The following is a 13958-nucleotide window of genomic DNA, read 5'->3' on the forward strand; positions in this document are numbered from 1 at the left end:
AAAAAAAAAAAAAAAAGAACTGCTTATCAAAGTTTGCATTGTTGTCAGGCCCTGCCCCACCCTGCCCCCACCCTGCCCCTCCCCGCGCCCGCCCTGCCCCTGGTCAATGGTGTCCTGCTTTACCAATGTTAAAATCTGGTCACCTTAATTATAAACCGCGTGCCTCCTGCCATCTAGCTGGTCCATCTGAACTTCTCTTTCCTTCTCCTGCCTTCTTCCTCACTGGAAATTTCTCCTTTTCTCCTCCTACCAGACAGTTCCCATGGGGGTCTCACTTCCCCCAACAAATATATTTCCTTTGTGAGGGAGGATTCTGGTGAATAAAATGTTCAGCTCATACATTCTTGTGCCCATATGTGTGTAACAGAGCATCAAAATACATGGTGGCATTGTATAGACCCATAGCATCATATGTGGTCACAGCCAATTCACATAGAAAAAGCCTTGGAGCTGGGCACTGTGGCTCATGCCTGTAATCCTAGCACTGGGGGGAGGGGGGTGGTGGTGGAAGCAGGTAGATTGCTTGTGCTCAGGAGTTCAAGACCAGCCTGAGCAAGAGTCAGACCGTCTCTCCTAAAAATAGAAAAACCAGCCCGGCATTATGACGTATGCCTATAGTCCTTCCACCTACTCAGGAGACTGAGGCAAGAGGATTCCTCAAGCCCGAGAGTTTGAGGTTGCTGTGAGCTATGATGCCATGCCACCTTACCCAAGGTGACAGAGTAAGACTCTGTCTCAAAAAAAAAAAAAAGAAGAAGAAGAAGCCGCCTTAGAGAACTGCTAGCCTCATCCTTTCTTTCACAGGTTAGGAAACAGATGCCCAGAGAGGGAAGCAGACTTGCTAAGGTCACCATGGGCTAAGACCAAGCCTCCCTGAGTCCTGCCTGAGTGCTCTCTGTTCCAGGCCAAGTTCTTCAGGCATCCTTCCCATTTCTTTACAGACTATTTTCAGGGAGGAGTCAAGCACCATGCAGGCACATTCTGTGATAAGTCCTACTGTTTCTCCCTTCCTCATCTCACATTTGTCCCTTCCTGTCTTTTTCTGTGGCCCGGGCCAGGGTAGGGGGAGTGGGGAATGGAGAGAGAGAGAGAAAGATTGATTTGATCTGAAGCAATTGTAGCTGTCTTGTTGGATAAAATCATGTTACGATAAAGCTAAGAAATGTCTTTCAAAGTTGATTATGTTGAGTATTTGGGAGGGTTAATTGGAACACACCTCTTACACACTGCTGGGGGGAATTAGTACAATTCTACTTAGAAGTAATTTGTCAGTATGTATCATGAACTTTAATAATATTTATATGCTGTATTTTGCTAAACTTTTAAATCGATGTTCAATATGACACGGTCACATGTATGGACCTTAAATGAAGAGATGGATGAATTTTCACAAAGCGAACATACCCATGCCCTCATCATCCAGATCAAGATATGGAATATTACACACCCCAAAGCCTCTACTGCACTTTCATGGTCATTACCCCTGAAAGTAACCAATATCCTGACTTGTATCATTACGGACTGATTTTTGCCTTATTTTGAGTTTCACATGGACGTATCATACAGTATGTACTCTTTATTTTTATTTTTTGAGAGAGATGCTCCCACTCTGGCTAGCATGCCATGGTATCGACCTAGCTCACAGCAACCTCAGACCCTTGTTTTCCAGTGATCTTCCTGCCTCAGCTTCCCAACTAACTCGACTGCAGGTACCCACTCACTGTCCAGCTAATTTTTTTTTTTTTTTTTTAGTAGAAATGGGGTCTCGCTGTTGTTCAGGCTGGTCTCATTCATCCTGTTGTATGTACCAGTAGTTTATTCTTTTTCAAAAAAATGTATGAATAGTGTTCTACTGTATGAATATAGCACAATTTACTTATAGGTATTTAAGTTGTTTCCAGTAACTGTCTTATATGACTAAAGCTGTTATGAACATTTCTGTGCAAGTTTTTCTTTTTTTTTTTTGTGGCCATTAGTTCTCATTTCTCTTGGATAAATACTTGGGAGCAGAATCACGAGGACATACTCTAGGTATGTATTTATAATAAGTTGCCAAGCTGATTTCCAAAGCAGCTGTATAATTTTGTAATCCCACCAGATTTTCAGAGCTCTGCCTTCCTTGTCAATGTGTGGTATCACTATCGTATCTCCCTGGGATTTTATAATCTGCGTGTCCCTGTTGAACAGTGATGTTGAGCACATTTCTCATGCTTATTGTCCATTTTATTATCTTCTTTTTGAAGTTTCTTTTCAAACTTATGGCACATTTAAAAAAATGAGCGGTTAACGTTTTTCTTATTGATTTGTAGAAGTTCTTTTTTTTTTTGAAGACAGAGCCTCAAGCTATCCCCCTGAGTAGAGTGCTGTGGCATCACAGTTCACAGCAACCTCCAACTCCTGGGCTCAAGCGAGTCTCCTGCCTCAGCCTCCCAAGTAGCTGGGACTACAGGCGCCCGCCACAATGCCTGGCTATTTTTTGGTTGCAGCCGTCATTGTTGTTTGGCGGGCCTGGGCTGGATTCGAACCTGCCACCTTAGGTGTGTGTGGCTGGCGCCTTAGCCACTTGAGCCATCGGCACTGAGCCAATTTGTAGAAGTTCTTTATGTACTCTAGCTACAAGTCTTTTGTCAGATATACAAGTGTGTATTGTGAATAATTTCTCCCTATCTAAAGCTCACTTTTCATTTCCCTCATGTGTTTGTAAATATTAGTGAATAGTTTTTTGAAGAAAAAGACACCCTGATGCCCAACAGTGTTGGGCAGGACATGGGGAAAATGCTTATGACCTACCATTGAGTTTAAAAAGGAGGTCACAAAACTGTACATGCAGTTATGAGTTTAACTATTTTAAAACATGCATAAAAAGAAAATCAAACATAGCTTTGGCTAACCCTGGGTAGTGCGGTCGTGCTCTCTTGCTGGAATGCTGTGCAGCTATCACCACTAATTCTAGAGTGTTTTCATCATCCTTGTCACCCCAGACAGAAACCCTGTCCCCACTAAGCTGTCTCTCTAGTTCCACCTTCCACCAGCCTCCCGCAACCACTAAGCTGCTTTCTGTTTATATTCTCTTCCTATTTTAAAAATATATACTTTTCTGTTCCATTTTTTTCATGGATTTTTGCTAAGGAGGATATGTTCTGATATGCAAAATAAAGGAGAAACCACAGTAAAGACTGTCTCATAGGGAGGGGACAAGTCAGTCATTCGGTATTGAGCGCTGAGCTCTACGCCAGCTGGAGTGAGGTGGCTGTATTCACTTCTGTGACCACAGCTCGTGTGTACTCAGCACTGGTGGCAGCTGCTCGACTCCTCTGGCCCGTGGCTCACACCCACCTTTGCAGGCGGGTTCTGACATCATGCCGTCGTCATGCTCCGTATTACATGTGATGTGTGGGGAGTCACTTTCCACATCCAAGGAAGAGGAGTTTTGCTTGACTGCCCCACCTTTTGGGGAACTCCATAAGGGTGGATATCATGTTGGTTGTGGTCTCCACAATACTAATACGACCCAGTATGACTCCAGATCATCCTTGGGATCATGAAGAGTTGTCGAGCACATGAATGCCTATGTGCAAGAAAAGTGCTCCTGCCAGAGTTCTCAATGGGTGCCTCGGTTTCTCTCCATCTTCCTTGCTTCGTTGAGCTCCTCTCTAGAACATAACTGGCCACGTCCAAGAAATGACCTGGCTGATGCTCTAGAGCAGTGGTTCTCAACCCGTGGGTCGCGACCCCTTTGGGGGCTGAACAACCCTTTCACAGGGGTCGCCTAAATACATCCTGCATGTCAGATATTTACATCACGATTCATAACAGCAGCAAAATTATAGTTATGAAGTAGTAGTGAAAATAATTTTATGGTTGGGGGGTCACCAAAATATGTGGAACTGTATTAAAGGATGGCGGCATTAGGAAGGTTGAGAACCACTGCTCTAGAGTGAAAGGAATTAGATGGGTCTCTAAGTGTAGCCTTGGAGTCAAGGGCAGGCTGGGAGGAAGTGCAAGCTCAGGGACTGAGTCTAGAGCTGTGAGAAATATCTCAATGGTAAATTCATTAGGTCCCTCATGGCTTTAATGGCCAGGGTGGGAGGAGAGAAGTAATAATGAGTGACATTTATATAGTGTGTTACAGTTTACACGACTCTTGCATGCACATTACCTCATGTAATCCGGAAGTCGCACCGAGTGGGGTTTGAGCACGTGGCCCTGGAGTTTGTCTGTCAGAGTTTGCGTCCCAACTCCACTTTCAGACTGTAGCACCCTGGAATATTTAGGTACCTGTTTCCCAGTTTCCTTACGTGTACAGAGAAGGCAGTGACAGTAACTGTCGTGTAGATGTGCAGTGAGGATTAAATAAGGTCATGCCCGTAAAACACTTAGAATAGCGCCTGGAGCATAGTAAACACTAAATAAAACGTGGCTCTTATTACTTAATCTGCTCAGTAGGCCCGAGAGATGTGTAGACATACCCCATTTTATGGGTGAGTGGAACAGGTCCAGGGACCTGCCTGAGGTCACACGGTGGCGAAGTGCGGGTGAGGGGCAGAGCTGGGACCAGGCCTGTTGGACCCCACTGCCCAGTCCTTCCAGCTCTTTCATGCCTCCTTCTCTGACGGGTACTTTATCTAGGCTCCAAGGCAAGAGAAATCAGGTCTGCTGAAGCAGGCCCCCCACATGTGAGGGTGTGAAAGAAGGTCAATGCCTAGATGAGCTAAGGTCCAAATGAAGTTGTATAGCAAAGAGAGCACGCATACCCTACCAGAGGATGATGGCATTATAAAGATTTGTAATTATTGATAATTTAGCAAAGTAATTTATTCACTTACCCATTCCCCCCTTTCTGGTAGCAGCCAGTTTCTCTAGGGATTCTGTCCCTGGCTAGAGGGATGGGCCTGTGACACAGGTCTAGCCAAGCACAGCCTATGTCCTCTGCCATGAGGATTGTGGTGCAATCTGAGAGAGCCGGAAGCTTGATTGCAGGACTTTTGTCACAGCTATGGGACAGAAACATTTTCTCTCTTCTGGGGAAGCTCAGAGGATGTGAGAGGAGAGCTTGCTGCTCTTGTGGTCATCTTGCCCCCACAGTGGGGACGTGCCTGAGGATGGGGCCAGCCCAGAGACAAGCTGAGTTGGGAGATGGAGAGAGTGAGACAAAGTCCATGTCCCCTGAATTTAACTGAGCCTGGGAACTAGATGCTGCCTTGTTGTAAGCTCCTGCTAGTTCTCGGGCACTCTGTCTTACAGTCATTACACCTCCTTAGCATCCCAGCAGCTGCTCAGAGGAGGTGGTAGGTCCCCACATAGCAGAGGAGGAAACTGAGGCAAGAAGTGTTTGGCCAAAACCCAGCGGTGACTCCAGGCCTTTTCTGCTAAGGGCACAGCCACTTCACTGAGAAGGCCAGTGTCAGCATCTGAATGAAGCTTTCTTCTGTCTTTCCCTGCCTTCAGGCAAGGATGCATTCCCTCATGGAAATGTCACAACAGAAAGGATTTGGGTGCCCCAGGAAAGACGTCTTCCTCTGTTCTATTACCATCACCCTCAATTGTCTCCTGACAGCCAGATTGGAGCCAAATTGGATTTAGTGCATTTCACAATTTTACTGAACAAATTTGTAGATTAAGGGAACAAATTAAATCCACATTTTTATTTGACACCATCAAAAATATGACATGCAGAGAGGAAATGGATAGTTCTGATTTTGGAATAGACTCAATGGAGCTCAAATTCTTGTTAATCAGAGCTGGGTTTTTTTGTTTGTTTGTTTGTTTTTTGGGTTTTTTTTTCCCAGCTCGATTCTCACAAAGGCCTTTGGAAAGCCTGGCCTTAGATCCTTCACTGAGATGTGGGATCTGGTCCTTAGGTTGAGGCTGGGCCATAGCATTCACACCTGAGATGTGACCCTTCTCTGCCCCCATACCCTTTCATTCATCTCTCATCACTTTCCCCTTGGCCATAGTCTGTTTTAAGTTCCAGAAGTTTTGCATAGCTATTCTAACAGATTTTCATGTTAGTGCCAACTCAAGTGCCCTATCCTGTCCTTGAACTCTTAGGCCAATAAATATTTATACAGTTCATTGGCAATTAATTAGGTGCCTTTGGCACTTCATCCAATGGCTTGTAAATCAATATAGTTATTCCATCTCTCCCATCTTTGTTTCTTGGCTTCCCAGTAGAAAGACAAGCTAGTGGGCAGGGAAGGCAATTTCTACTTCTTCATATACATGTCCCCTACATGTAGTAGCATGCAATGAATATTTATGGCCATATAAATTCAACTGGCATTTGATTATTTAACAATAAAGCGAGAACTTTTCCAGAGAGAAAAAACATTATCTTGGCTGCTCAATGAAGGGAAGGCTGTGAAGAACATTGATTTAGTGTGAGGGCTGTGATGCCAGACAGCTTTGAACCCCAGCTTCTCACTTAACCATGCCATCCCCTCCCCCTGCCTCAGTTTCCACCTCATAAACTGGAAATAACAATAGTGCTTGACTAAACCCCTAAAACAGTGCTGGAACATGGGCAGCATCTTCTAAATTGTCAGCTATCATAATGTTATTATTCCTTCCTAATAAATTTTATGTTCTTAAGAAATATACATGCTTGACACATAAGTAGCCTTTACCTCATTCAATTTTTATCTAGAGAATCAGATTCTTATCTTTAAAACGTGAAATGTCTGAACGATTGTGTTTTTTTCCTCTCATTATGCAAGGTAAAGGAAGAAAAAAAAGAAGCTGATCAAAAACAATAAAACAAACAAACAAAAGAAAAGTCCACAATAAACTAGTGTTAGCCAAATAGAAGAACCCAAGGGAGCATGTGGAACATTGCCCGATCTATCTACACGGCAAAAGGGAGGTAGAGGAAAAACCATCAATTAAAATTAGTAAGTTTTTAATTATCTCTGATGCTGACCTCATGTACCAGGTACCTGAAACAAAGAAAAGAAATGTGGATAATTGGGAATCATGGTATTTTCACAACTGGACACTTTCCCTTTAACAAGACCAAACCTGTCTCTTCCATTGTACCCTCATGGGCTACCTGACATCACGGCTCATGTTTCCTCTCTGCTGAAAAGAGAAGGCCTGGCAAGTAGCTGTCTAGACCCAGCTCCCTCAGTCAGGTTGATGATTAGTAGTACTTTCCAACTGTATCCTGATTTTCTGTACTTCTTGCCAGCTCCAAGCCAGCGCTCCACCCCAAGCCTCCATTTCTCGTCTGGAAAACTGAAGTGGCTTGCTAAGTGGTCTTCTTGTTTGTTATCCTCTGAAATTACCTTGTCTTGACTTTTCCACTTGTTTTTTATTTGTTTCTCCCATTAGCCTATAAATTTGTTATCCACCAGGGGCTGGCACATGCATGGCCCAATAAATATTTCTCGATTGAATGGAAAGAGCTATGAATAGTGGCTTTCTCAAGCAAAAGACATTTTCTTGCCCAAAGGGAAATGTACTTTGTCCATATGAAAGTGAGCTCCTTAATCTGTCTACTGGGCAATATTTTGCTAACTTCTATGAAATGATAGCAGACTTCAAAGTCATAAAAGGTAGTCATGAGCTTCCTTTTAAGTGTGTAATTTGTATTGATTTTCACACCCAGAAATGGAAGACAGAGAGTAAAATATCCCCCAATTATGATTGTGACTAATTTTGTGATTTTGAGGCTGCAGGCTGATGCACTTACCTGTGATGACTCTGGTGGTCAAGTACCTCCCACTTCATTCTCAGCAACTGTTATCAGCTATCTCCCTTCACACTGGCCCTACATCATGTCTGGGATCTGCCACACTCCTGAGGACCTTGGGTGATAAGTCAGGTCCTCATAGCACAGCCCAGAGCCCCTGGGACAGAAAGGCTCTGGGCTATTTCCTGTAGGGGGTACCTCTATTCTGGAGTATTTGATCTTCCCCTTGTCCTTCAGCTCTGGTTGACCCCAAAGTCATCCCAAAGGCAGGCTGATGTAGAGCCTGGTGTGGCACAGGAGGTTCTAGCTAATGGTGTGGTTAGTCATATCCTGCCCTCTCCCTCTGTATGTGACCTGGGGAATGTGGGCAGAATCACATGGTCAGTAGAAGTTGGAAGGCCATGGGAAAATGAGCAACCATAGGGGGTTAAGAGCAAGACGAGTTATGAGGAGTCAGAAGTGGAGGTGCTGAGTTGAAGAAGAGACACAAGACTTGAAAGCAACAAGAGATGGGGCAGACATATGAAGGGAAGTGGATGCTAGAGAATGGTGCATCAAGGTATAGATGGCGTGCTAGAGGGATGCTCCAGGAATTCCTGGAGCTGGGTGCTGAAGCCAGGTACTTCAGGAAAATTCTGGCTTCTTTATTGCACTACAATAAACCCTCATTTCCTGAATTACCCTAAATGGCTATTTTTATTGGGCTCACAAGCTAATGTAACAAAAGTAACTACCATTGATGGGCTGAGGGCCCACACCAGCATGGGCTGCCCTGTTAGGCCCTGTGTATTGAGGAGCATGGATTGGGAGGTGGTATCCAGGTAGCTAAAAGGCTCTAATATCCATAAGGGTGGTTTGGTTCCTTGGGGATCTAAGCTCCATTTTTTTATGTGTTCCCCCTTAATTTTACATACATATATAAAATATATATTTTATCAATATATTTATATATAACATAAAATACCTAAGTATATATAATATGCTATATAAACATAAGCTTACTGCAACCCTATATCGTAATATGGAACTATAAATGCTAGGAAATATCCATCAGGCCCTTCCATAGAATGCTTGCTGAAATAAGTGCTAACAAAAAACCCAAGATTCTGGGTGGTGCCTGTGGCTCAAGGAGTAGGGTGCCAGCCCCATATACTGGAGGTGGTGGGTTCTAACCCGTCCGTGGCCAAAACAACAACAACAACAAAACAAGATTCTGGATCCCACCCCTGGTTGAATGTTCAAAGTAGAAAAATTGGATTATAATTTGCAAAGACTTTTTCCATCCCCAGTGGCAATTGATTAATTCCTCCTGACAAAAAATTTGCTGTGCTATCCCTATTAGTCAGATATCCTCTGAGATTAGTTTAATGGGAACCCTTATGACTTTCCAAACATTTGAGGCAGTTCTAGTAATTGGCACATATGTGATAACTTCATCAAAGTAGAAAACAAAAGAAGTCCTAGAAAGGGGACTAAATAACCCCAAACAATGACATGGATACAATTCCAGTAATGAACAACTAAACTCCTAGTTTCCTGGAGGTAAAAGGAAAAAGAGAAGATCACAGTGATAATAATTATCATTGTTTAATCAAAACAAATCAATCAAAAGAAAGGAATTACTTTCTTGGAATTACTCAAAAAAATTAAGCCCTTCATAATTTAATCATGAGAATAGTGTTATTTTTGCTTGTATACACTATATTCCAGTCCTATCTGCAAGCAAAATGTAGATAATTTTATCTTTCAGAAATATTTGGACAGGCAAAACATTCACATATTTGAAAACAAAGAGTATGAAAAGTGTACAGTGAAAAATTTCCCTTCCAACCTTGTCACGTATCTGCCCAGTTTCAAGTCCCCTCACCCCCAAGTTTGTATCCTTCTAGAGTTTTTTGGCACACTTAATAATATCATCATCATCAATAGTAGCAAAATACATATTTTTAACCCCTGCCCCCTTGGAGCATCTTGATTTTTTTTTTCATTTAACAACATAATTTGCAGGCTTTTAAATATCAGTACAAGAAAAGTGTCTTAGTCCATTCAGGCAATTATAACAAAATATCTTAATACTGGGTCATTTATAAACAATACAAATTTATTGCTCATAGCTCTGGAGGCTGGGAAGTCCAAGATCAAAGCACCTGGTCAGGGCCCTTTTCTCATAGATGGTATCTTCTAGCTATGTCACATGGTGGAAGGGGTAAACAGTCTCTCTTAAGCACCTTTTATGATGGCACAAATCCTATTAATGAGGGCAGAGTCCTCATGACCTAATCACCTCTTAACTGTTCCACCTCTTAACACTATCACATTGGGTGTTAGGTTCCCACATATGAACTTGTAGGGGACACCAACTTTCAGACCATAGCAGTAAGGCTCCTCATTCTCTTTTATAGCTATTTGGCAGCTCATTATCTGGATGTATCATGACCTATTTAACTAGAGTCTACTGATATCCTTTGGGTTGTTTCCTTTTTTTTTTTTTTTTTTTTGCTATTATAAGTGAAATTGGGGTGACTAATTTTACACATATGCAAGTATAGCTAGCTGTGGGATAAATTCTTCAAAGCAGATTGCTGAGTCACATGGCAAATACATTTGTCTGTTAGATAGCTCTTGCCCAATTGCCCTGCACAGGGATTTTAGTACCTTATGCTTCTACCAGCAGAGCTAGAGGATCGAGTGCCCCATAATATCTGTATGCTTAGCCAGAACTGCAGCATCCCAGGAAGGAAAGAAGAGGGGTGTAAGAAAGGAAGAGATGTTTCTCAGGTCCCTCCTACATGCCAGGCATGCTATATACACACTCTAGATACACTCTGTGACTGAGGCAAACCGTGGGGTTTTTGAATTTTCCAGATGAGGAAACCAAGTCTCAGAGAAGTTAAGATTTATACCATGTCTCAAGTAAGTAGATGAGAAGAATCTGGGACCCATGGCTAGCTCTGAAGCCAGCTCACTTCCAGTGTTTCACTCTCATGGAGTGAGGGGAGGACATCTCAGCAGGGCTCCGGTGTCCTCCTAAGGCTGTTTCTATTAGCATTCACAAATGAGAACAGCAGATTTTGTTTCCCAACTACTTTATTTTCTTGCCCTGCCTTGAACTTCAAGTGTCAGAGCTCAGTCCTGCTTGAAGGAGCCCCCTGGAAACCCTCCCCACCTAGGCCCCAGTCCCACCCTTCACATGTGGCTCTTGTGGGCACAGCAGGGCTCTTCTGGGTAGGGCTGTGACTCTCCCAGAAGAGCATCCAGCCACAATTCCAGGTCTCGCACTAGCTGCTCCAGCTCTCGCACCTCTTTCTCTAACTTCTCCAAGAAGACATGCAAATTCTCCTTCAACCAGGTCCTGATGACCCTTATTGGCTCTTCTGAGGGTTCACTGGTCTGATATTCAAGACCCTGAAAGGCAGACATCAAAGTTGCATCTTGAACTTTTTCATGTAGGACCACCTTGCCACTGTCTTCAAAAGGTTTCCTGGGCCCTTGCACATGCTATTTGTTCTGCTTCCAGAACCTATCCCCACCTGTTCCACCTGGCCAGCTTCTACTTATCCTTCGTGATCCAGCCTGCCTCTGGGGAACCTTCCCAGATTGCCTCATCTCAGTGGTCCCCTCAGTACTTTGCTTAATATGTTACCTGAGAAATCACAGGATTCTGGTAACATTTACACTCTCTGATTCTTTCTGACATCTCCCAGCTTCTTCCTGAAATGCACACAAAAATCATCTCTTAAGGGTAAATGAGTGGTAACTGAAATAAACCTGGTTGGTCATCCCAGTGGGATGCAGTGGGGGGGAGGGGGGACTAGGAGAAGGAAGCTTATGGAGGTCCCCTTACCATGAAACCAGAATGCTCCACTAGACTCTATGTGGACCCAGTGGCTCCTTTTTTAGAATCCGGAATGCTCACCTGATATTCCTGTGCCCAAGTACAACACCAAGACCAGCAAGGCCAACAGCGTCTGGGAAGAGGAAGAGGAAGGGGAACATGAGGGTGAATCTCTCCAGGCCCTCCTGCTTCCCTCTCAGAGGGCCAGACATGGGGCACTGTAAGACAGTTTTTAGAGATTTTTTTCCCTAATTTTCTGAGGCACACACACTTACTACAAACATAGCAGAAATAGATAACTTGGCAACTTACTGACATTTCATTTGTGTTTTCCCTCCTTTCTCCTTTCTGAGAGGGAAGGTCCACCTCTTTTCTCAATCTTTGCCTCATTAAAACTTTTTTCATTTTAATTGATCTTTAAAAGGAATCAACTTTATTGTGGTATAAATTACATGCAACAAAACGCACACATTTAAAATGTGAGGTTGATGAGTTTTGCAAGTGTCTCTCTCTACCTGTGGACTATCACCCCAATCAAGACTTAGAACTCTTTTAGTATTCTAGAAAGTTCCTTCATGTCCTTTTGCAGTCAATTCCCTCCTTACCACCACTGTGCCAGAATCATGAATCAATCTGCCTTCTGTCACTATGGAATAGTTTTTCCTGTTCCATAACTTTATATAAATGGAATGACATAGTATATATGCTTTTGTGTTTAGTTTGTTTTTTTTTTTTTTGCTTAAGGTAAAGTTTCTGAGATGCCTCCATGGTTTTAGGTGCTCAGTTTTATTGATAAGTTATTTATATTACATATTATGTTAGTGTTTCATTGATGAATACTTATAGTGTATAAAAATAACAGTTAATCTCCTTATCTGTTGATGGACTTTTACATAGTTTCCAATTTGGGATTATTAAGAATAAAAGTCTATGAACACTCATGTACACATCTTTGAGTGGACATATATTCTTATTTCTCTTGGGTTAGTATCCAGAAATGCAGACACTAGGTCATATGGTAAGTGTATATTTAATTTTTTAAGAAACACCGAGCTGTTTTCCAAATATTTGTACCATTTTACATTCCTACCAGCAAGTCACGAAAAGTTCTAGTTGCTCCACTTGTTTGTCAACACTTGGTATAGTCAATCTTAATTTTAGGCATTCTATTGCTAGTGATATCTCCATCTAGTATTTGTATGCATTTTCCTAATGATTTGTGATGTTGAACATTTTGTCATTTGCTTTTTGACCACCATAATTCATATATAATGTTTGTGGCGTGTCCATTTGAGTCTTCTGCTCATTTTTTATCAAACTGTCATCTTCTTATTAAGCTGTAATTGTTTTTTTCTCCCTGTATTCTAGATATAAGTCCTTTGAGGGATATTTGTACTGCATTTTCTTTAAGTCTGTGGCTTATGTTTTCATTTTCTTGCCAGTATCTTCTGAAAATTAAAAGGTTTCAGTTTTGATGAAGTCCAGTTCATCAAAGTTTTCTTTTTGTGGTGGTACTTTTTGTGCACGGTCTAGAAAAATTTGCCTACTTCGAGGTTATGAAGATTTTGACCTGTTTTCTTTAGACATTTTATTGTTTGTGCTTTTACATTTAGGCATATGATCCATTTTGAATTCATTTTTGTACATGATGAAGTAGGGATTGAGATTTTTTTTCATATAGGTGTCCACTTGTTCTAGAATTGTTTGTTTAAAAAGATTAATTTTTTCCTCATTGAATTACATTGGTGTCTTTGTAAAAAATATATACACCATGTATTATGTGGGTCTGTTACTGGATTCTGTTGTTTTATTGTTCTATGTATCTATCTTTATGTCAACACTAAACCTGTATTACTCTCTGTTAGGAATGTAATAACAGGATATCATAAATTGGGTGTCTTTTTTTTTTTTTTTTTTTTTTTTTTTTGAGATAGAGCCTCTAGCTGTCCCCCCAGGTAGAGTGCTGTGGCATCACAGCTCACAGCAACCTCCAAAACCTGGGCTCAAGTGAGTCTCCTGCCTCTGCCTCCCAAGTAGCTGGGACCACAGGCGCCCACCACAATGCCTGACTCTTTTTTTTGTTGTTGTTGCAGCCGTCATTGTTGTTTGGAGGGCCCGGGCTGGATTTGAACCCACCACCTTAGGTGTATGTGGCTGGCGCCTTAGCCACTTGAGCCACAGGCACCCAGCTGCTAAATCTTGATCTCTTGTTGAGCCTGTGGTCCGTCAATTCATTCATCAGATGGCCTAGACCAAGAACCTGAAATCCAGGATCAATGTCAACAAATCAGCTATTCAGATAATTTAGGTAAGTAATTTATTTATTTATTTCATAAATACATAAATTTTCTTGAATTTAGCAGACAGTACTAGTATTATTTATATTTTATAGTGGTGGCAAAAAGTCTAGCACTGGCCTTGACAGTGACACTT

General features: G+C 42.2%; 1 protein-coding gene across 1 annotated transcript in view; it reads right to left on the reverse strand.

Annotated features, from left to right (window-relative positions):
• Positions 1 to 10876: 10876 nt before the first annotated feature.
• Positions 10877 to 13958, reverse strand: part of SMIM23 (small integral membrane protein 23) — a 7581-nt gene continuing 4499 nt past the window's right edge. The window contains exons 2-4 of the mRNA XM_012806624.1: positions 11607 to 11658; positions 11334 to 11401; positions 10877 to 11095 (exon numbers count right to left, since the gene is read on the reverse strand). Coding sequence (XP_012662078.1) covers positions 10877 to 11095; positions 11334 to 11401; positions 11607 to 11658 — 339 coding nt within the window. The remainder of the gene's footprint in view (positions 11096 to 11333; positions 11402 to 11606; positions 11659 to 13958) is intronic.

This window comes from Otolemur garnettii, unplaced genomic scaffold (genome assembly GCF_000181295.1).
Source record: "Otolemur garnettii isolate 467f Iridium unplaced genomic scaffold, OtoGar3 scaffold00003, whole genome shotgun sequence".
NCBI classification, from domain to species: Eukaryota; Metazoa; Chordata; class Mammalia; order Primates; family Galagidae; genus Otolemur; species Otolemur garnettii.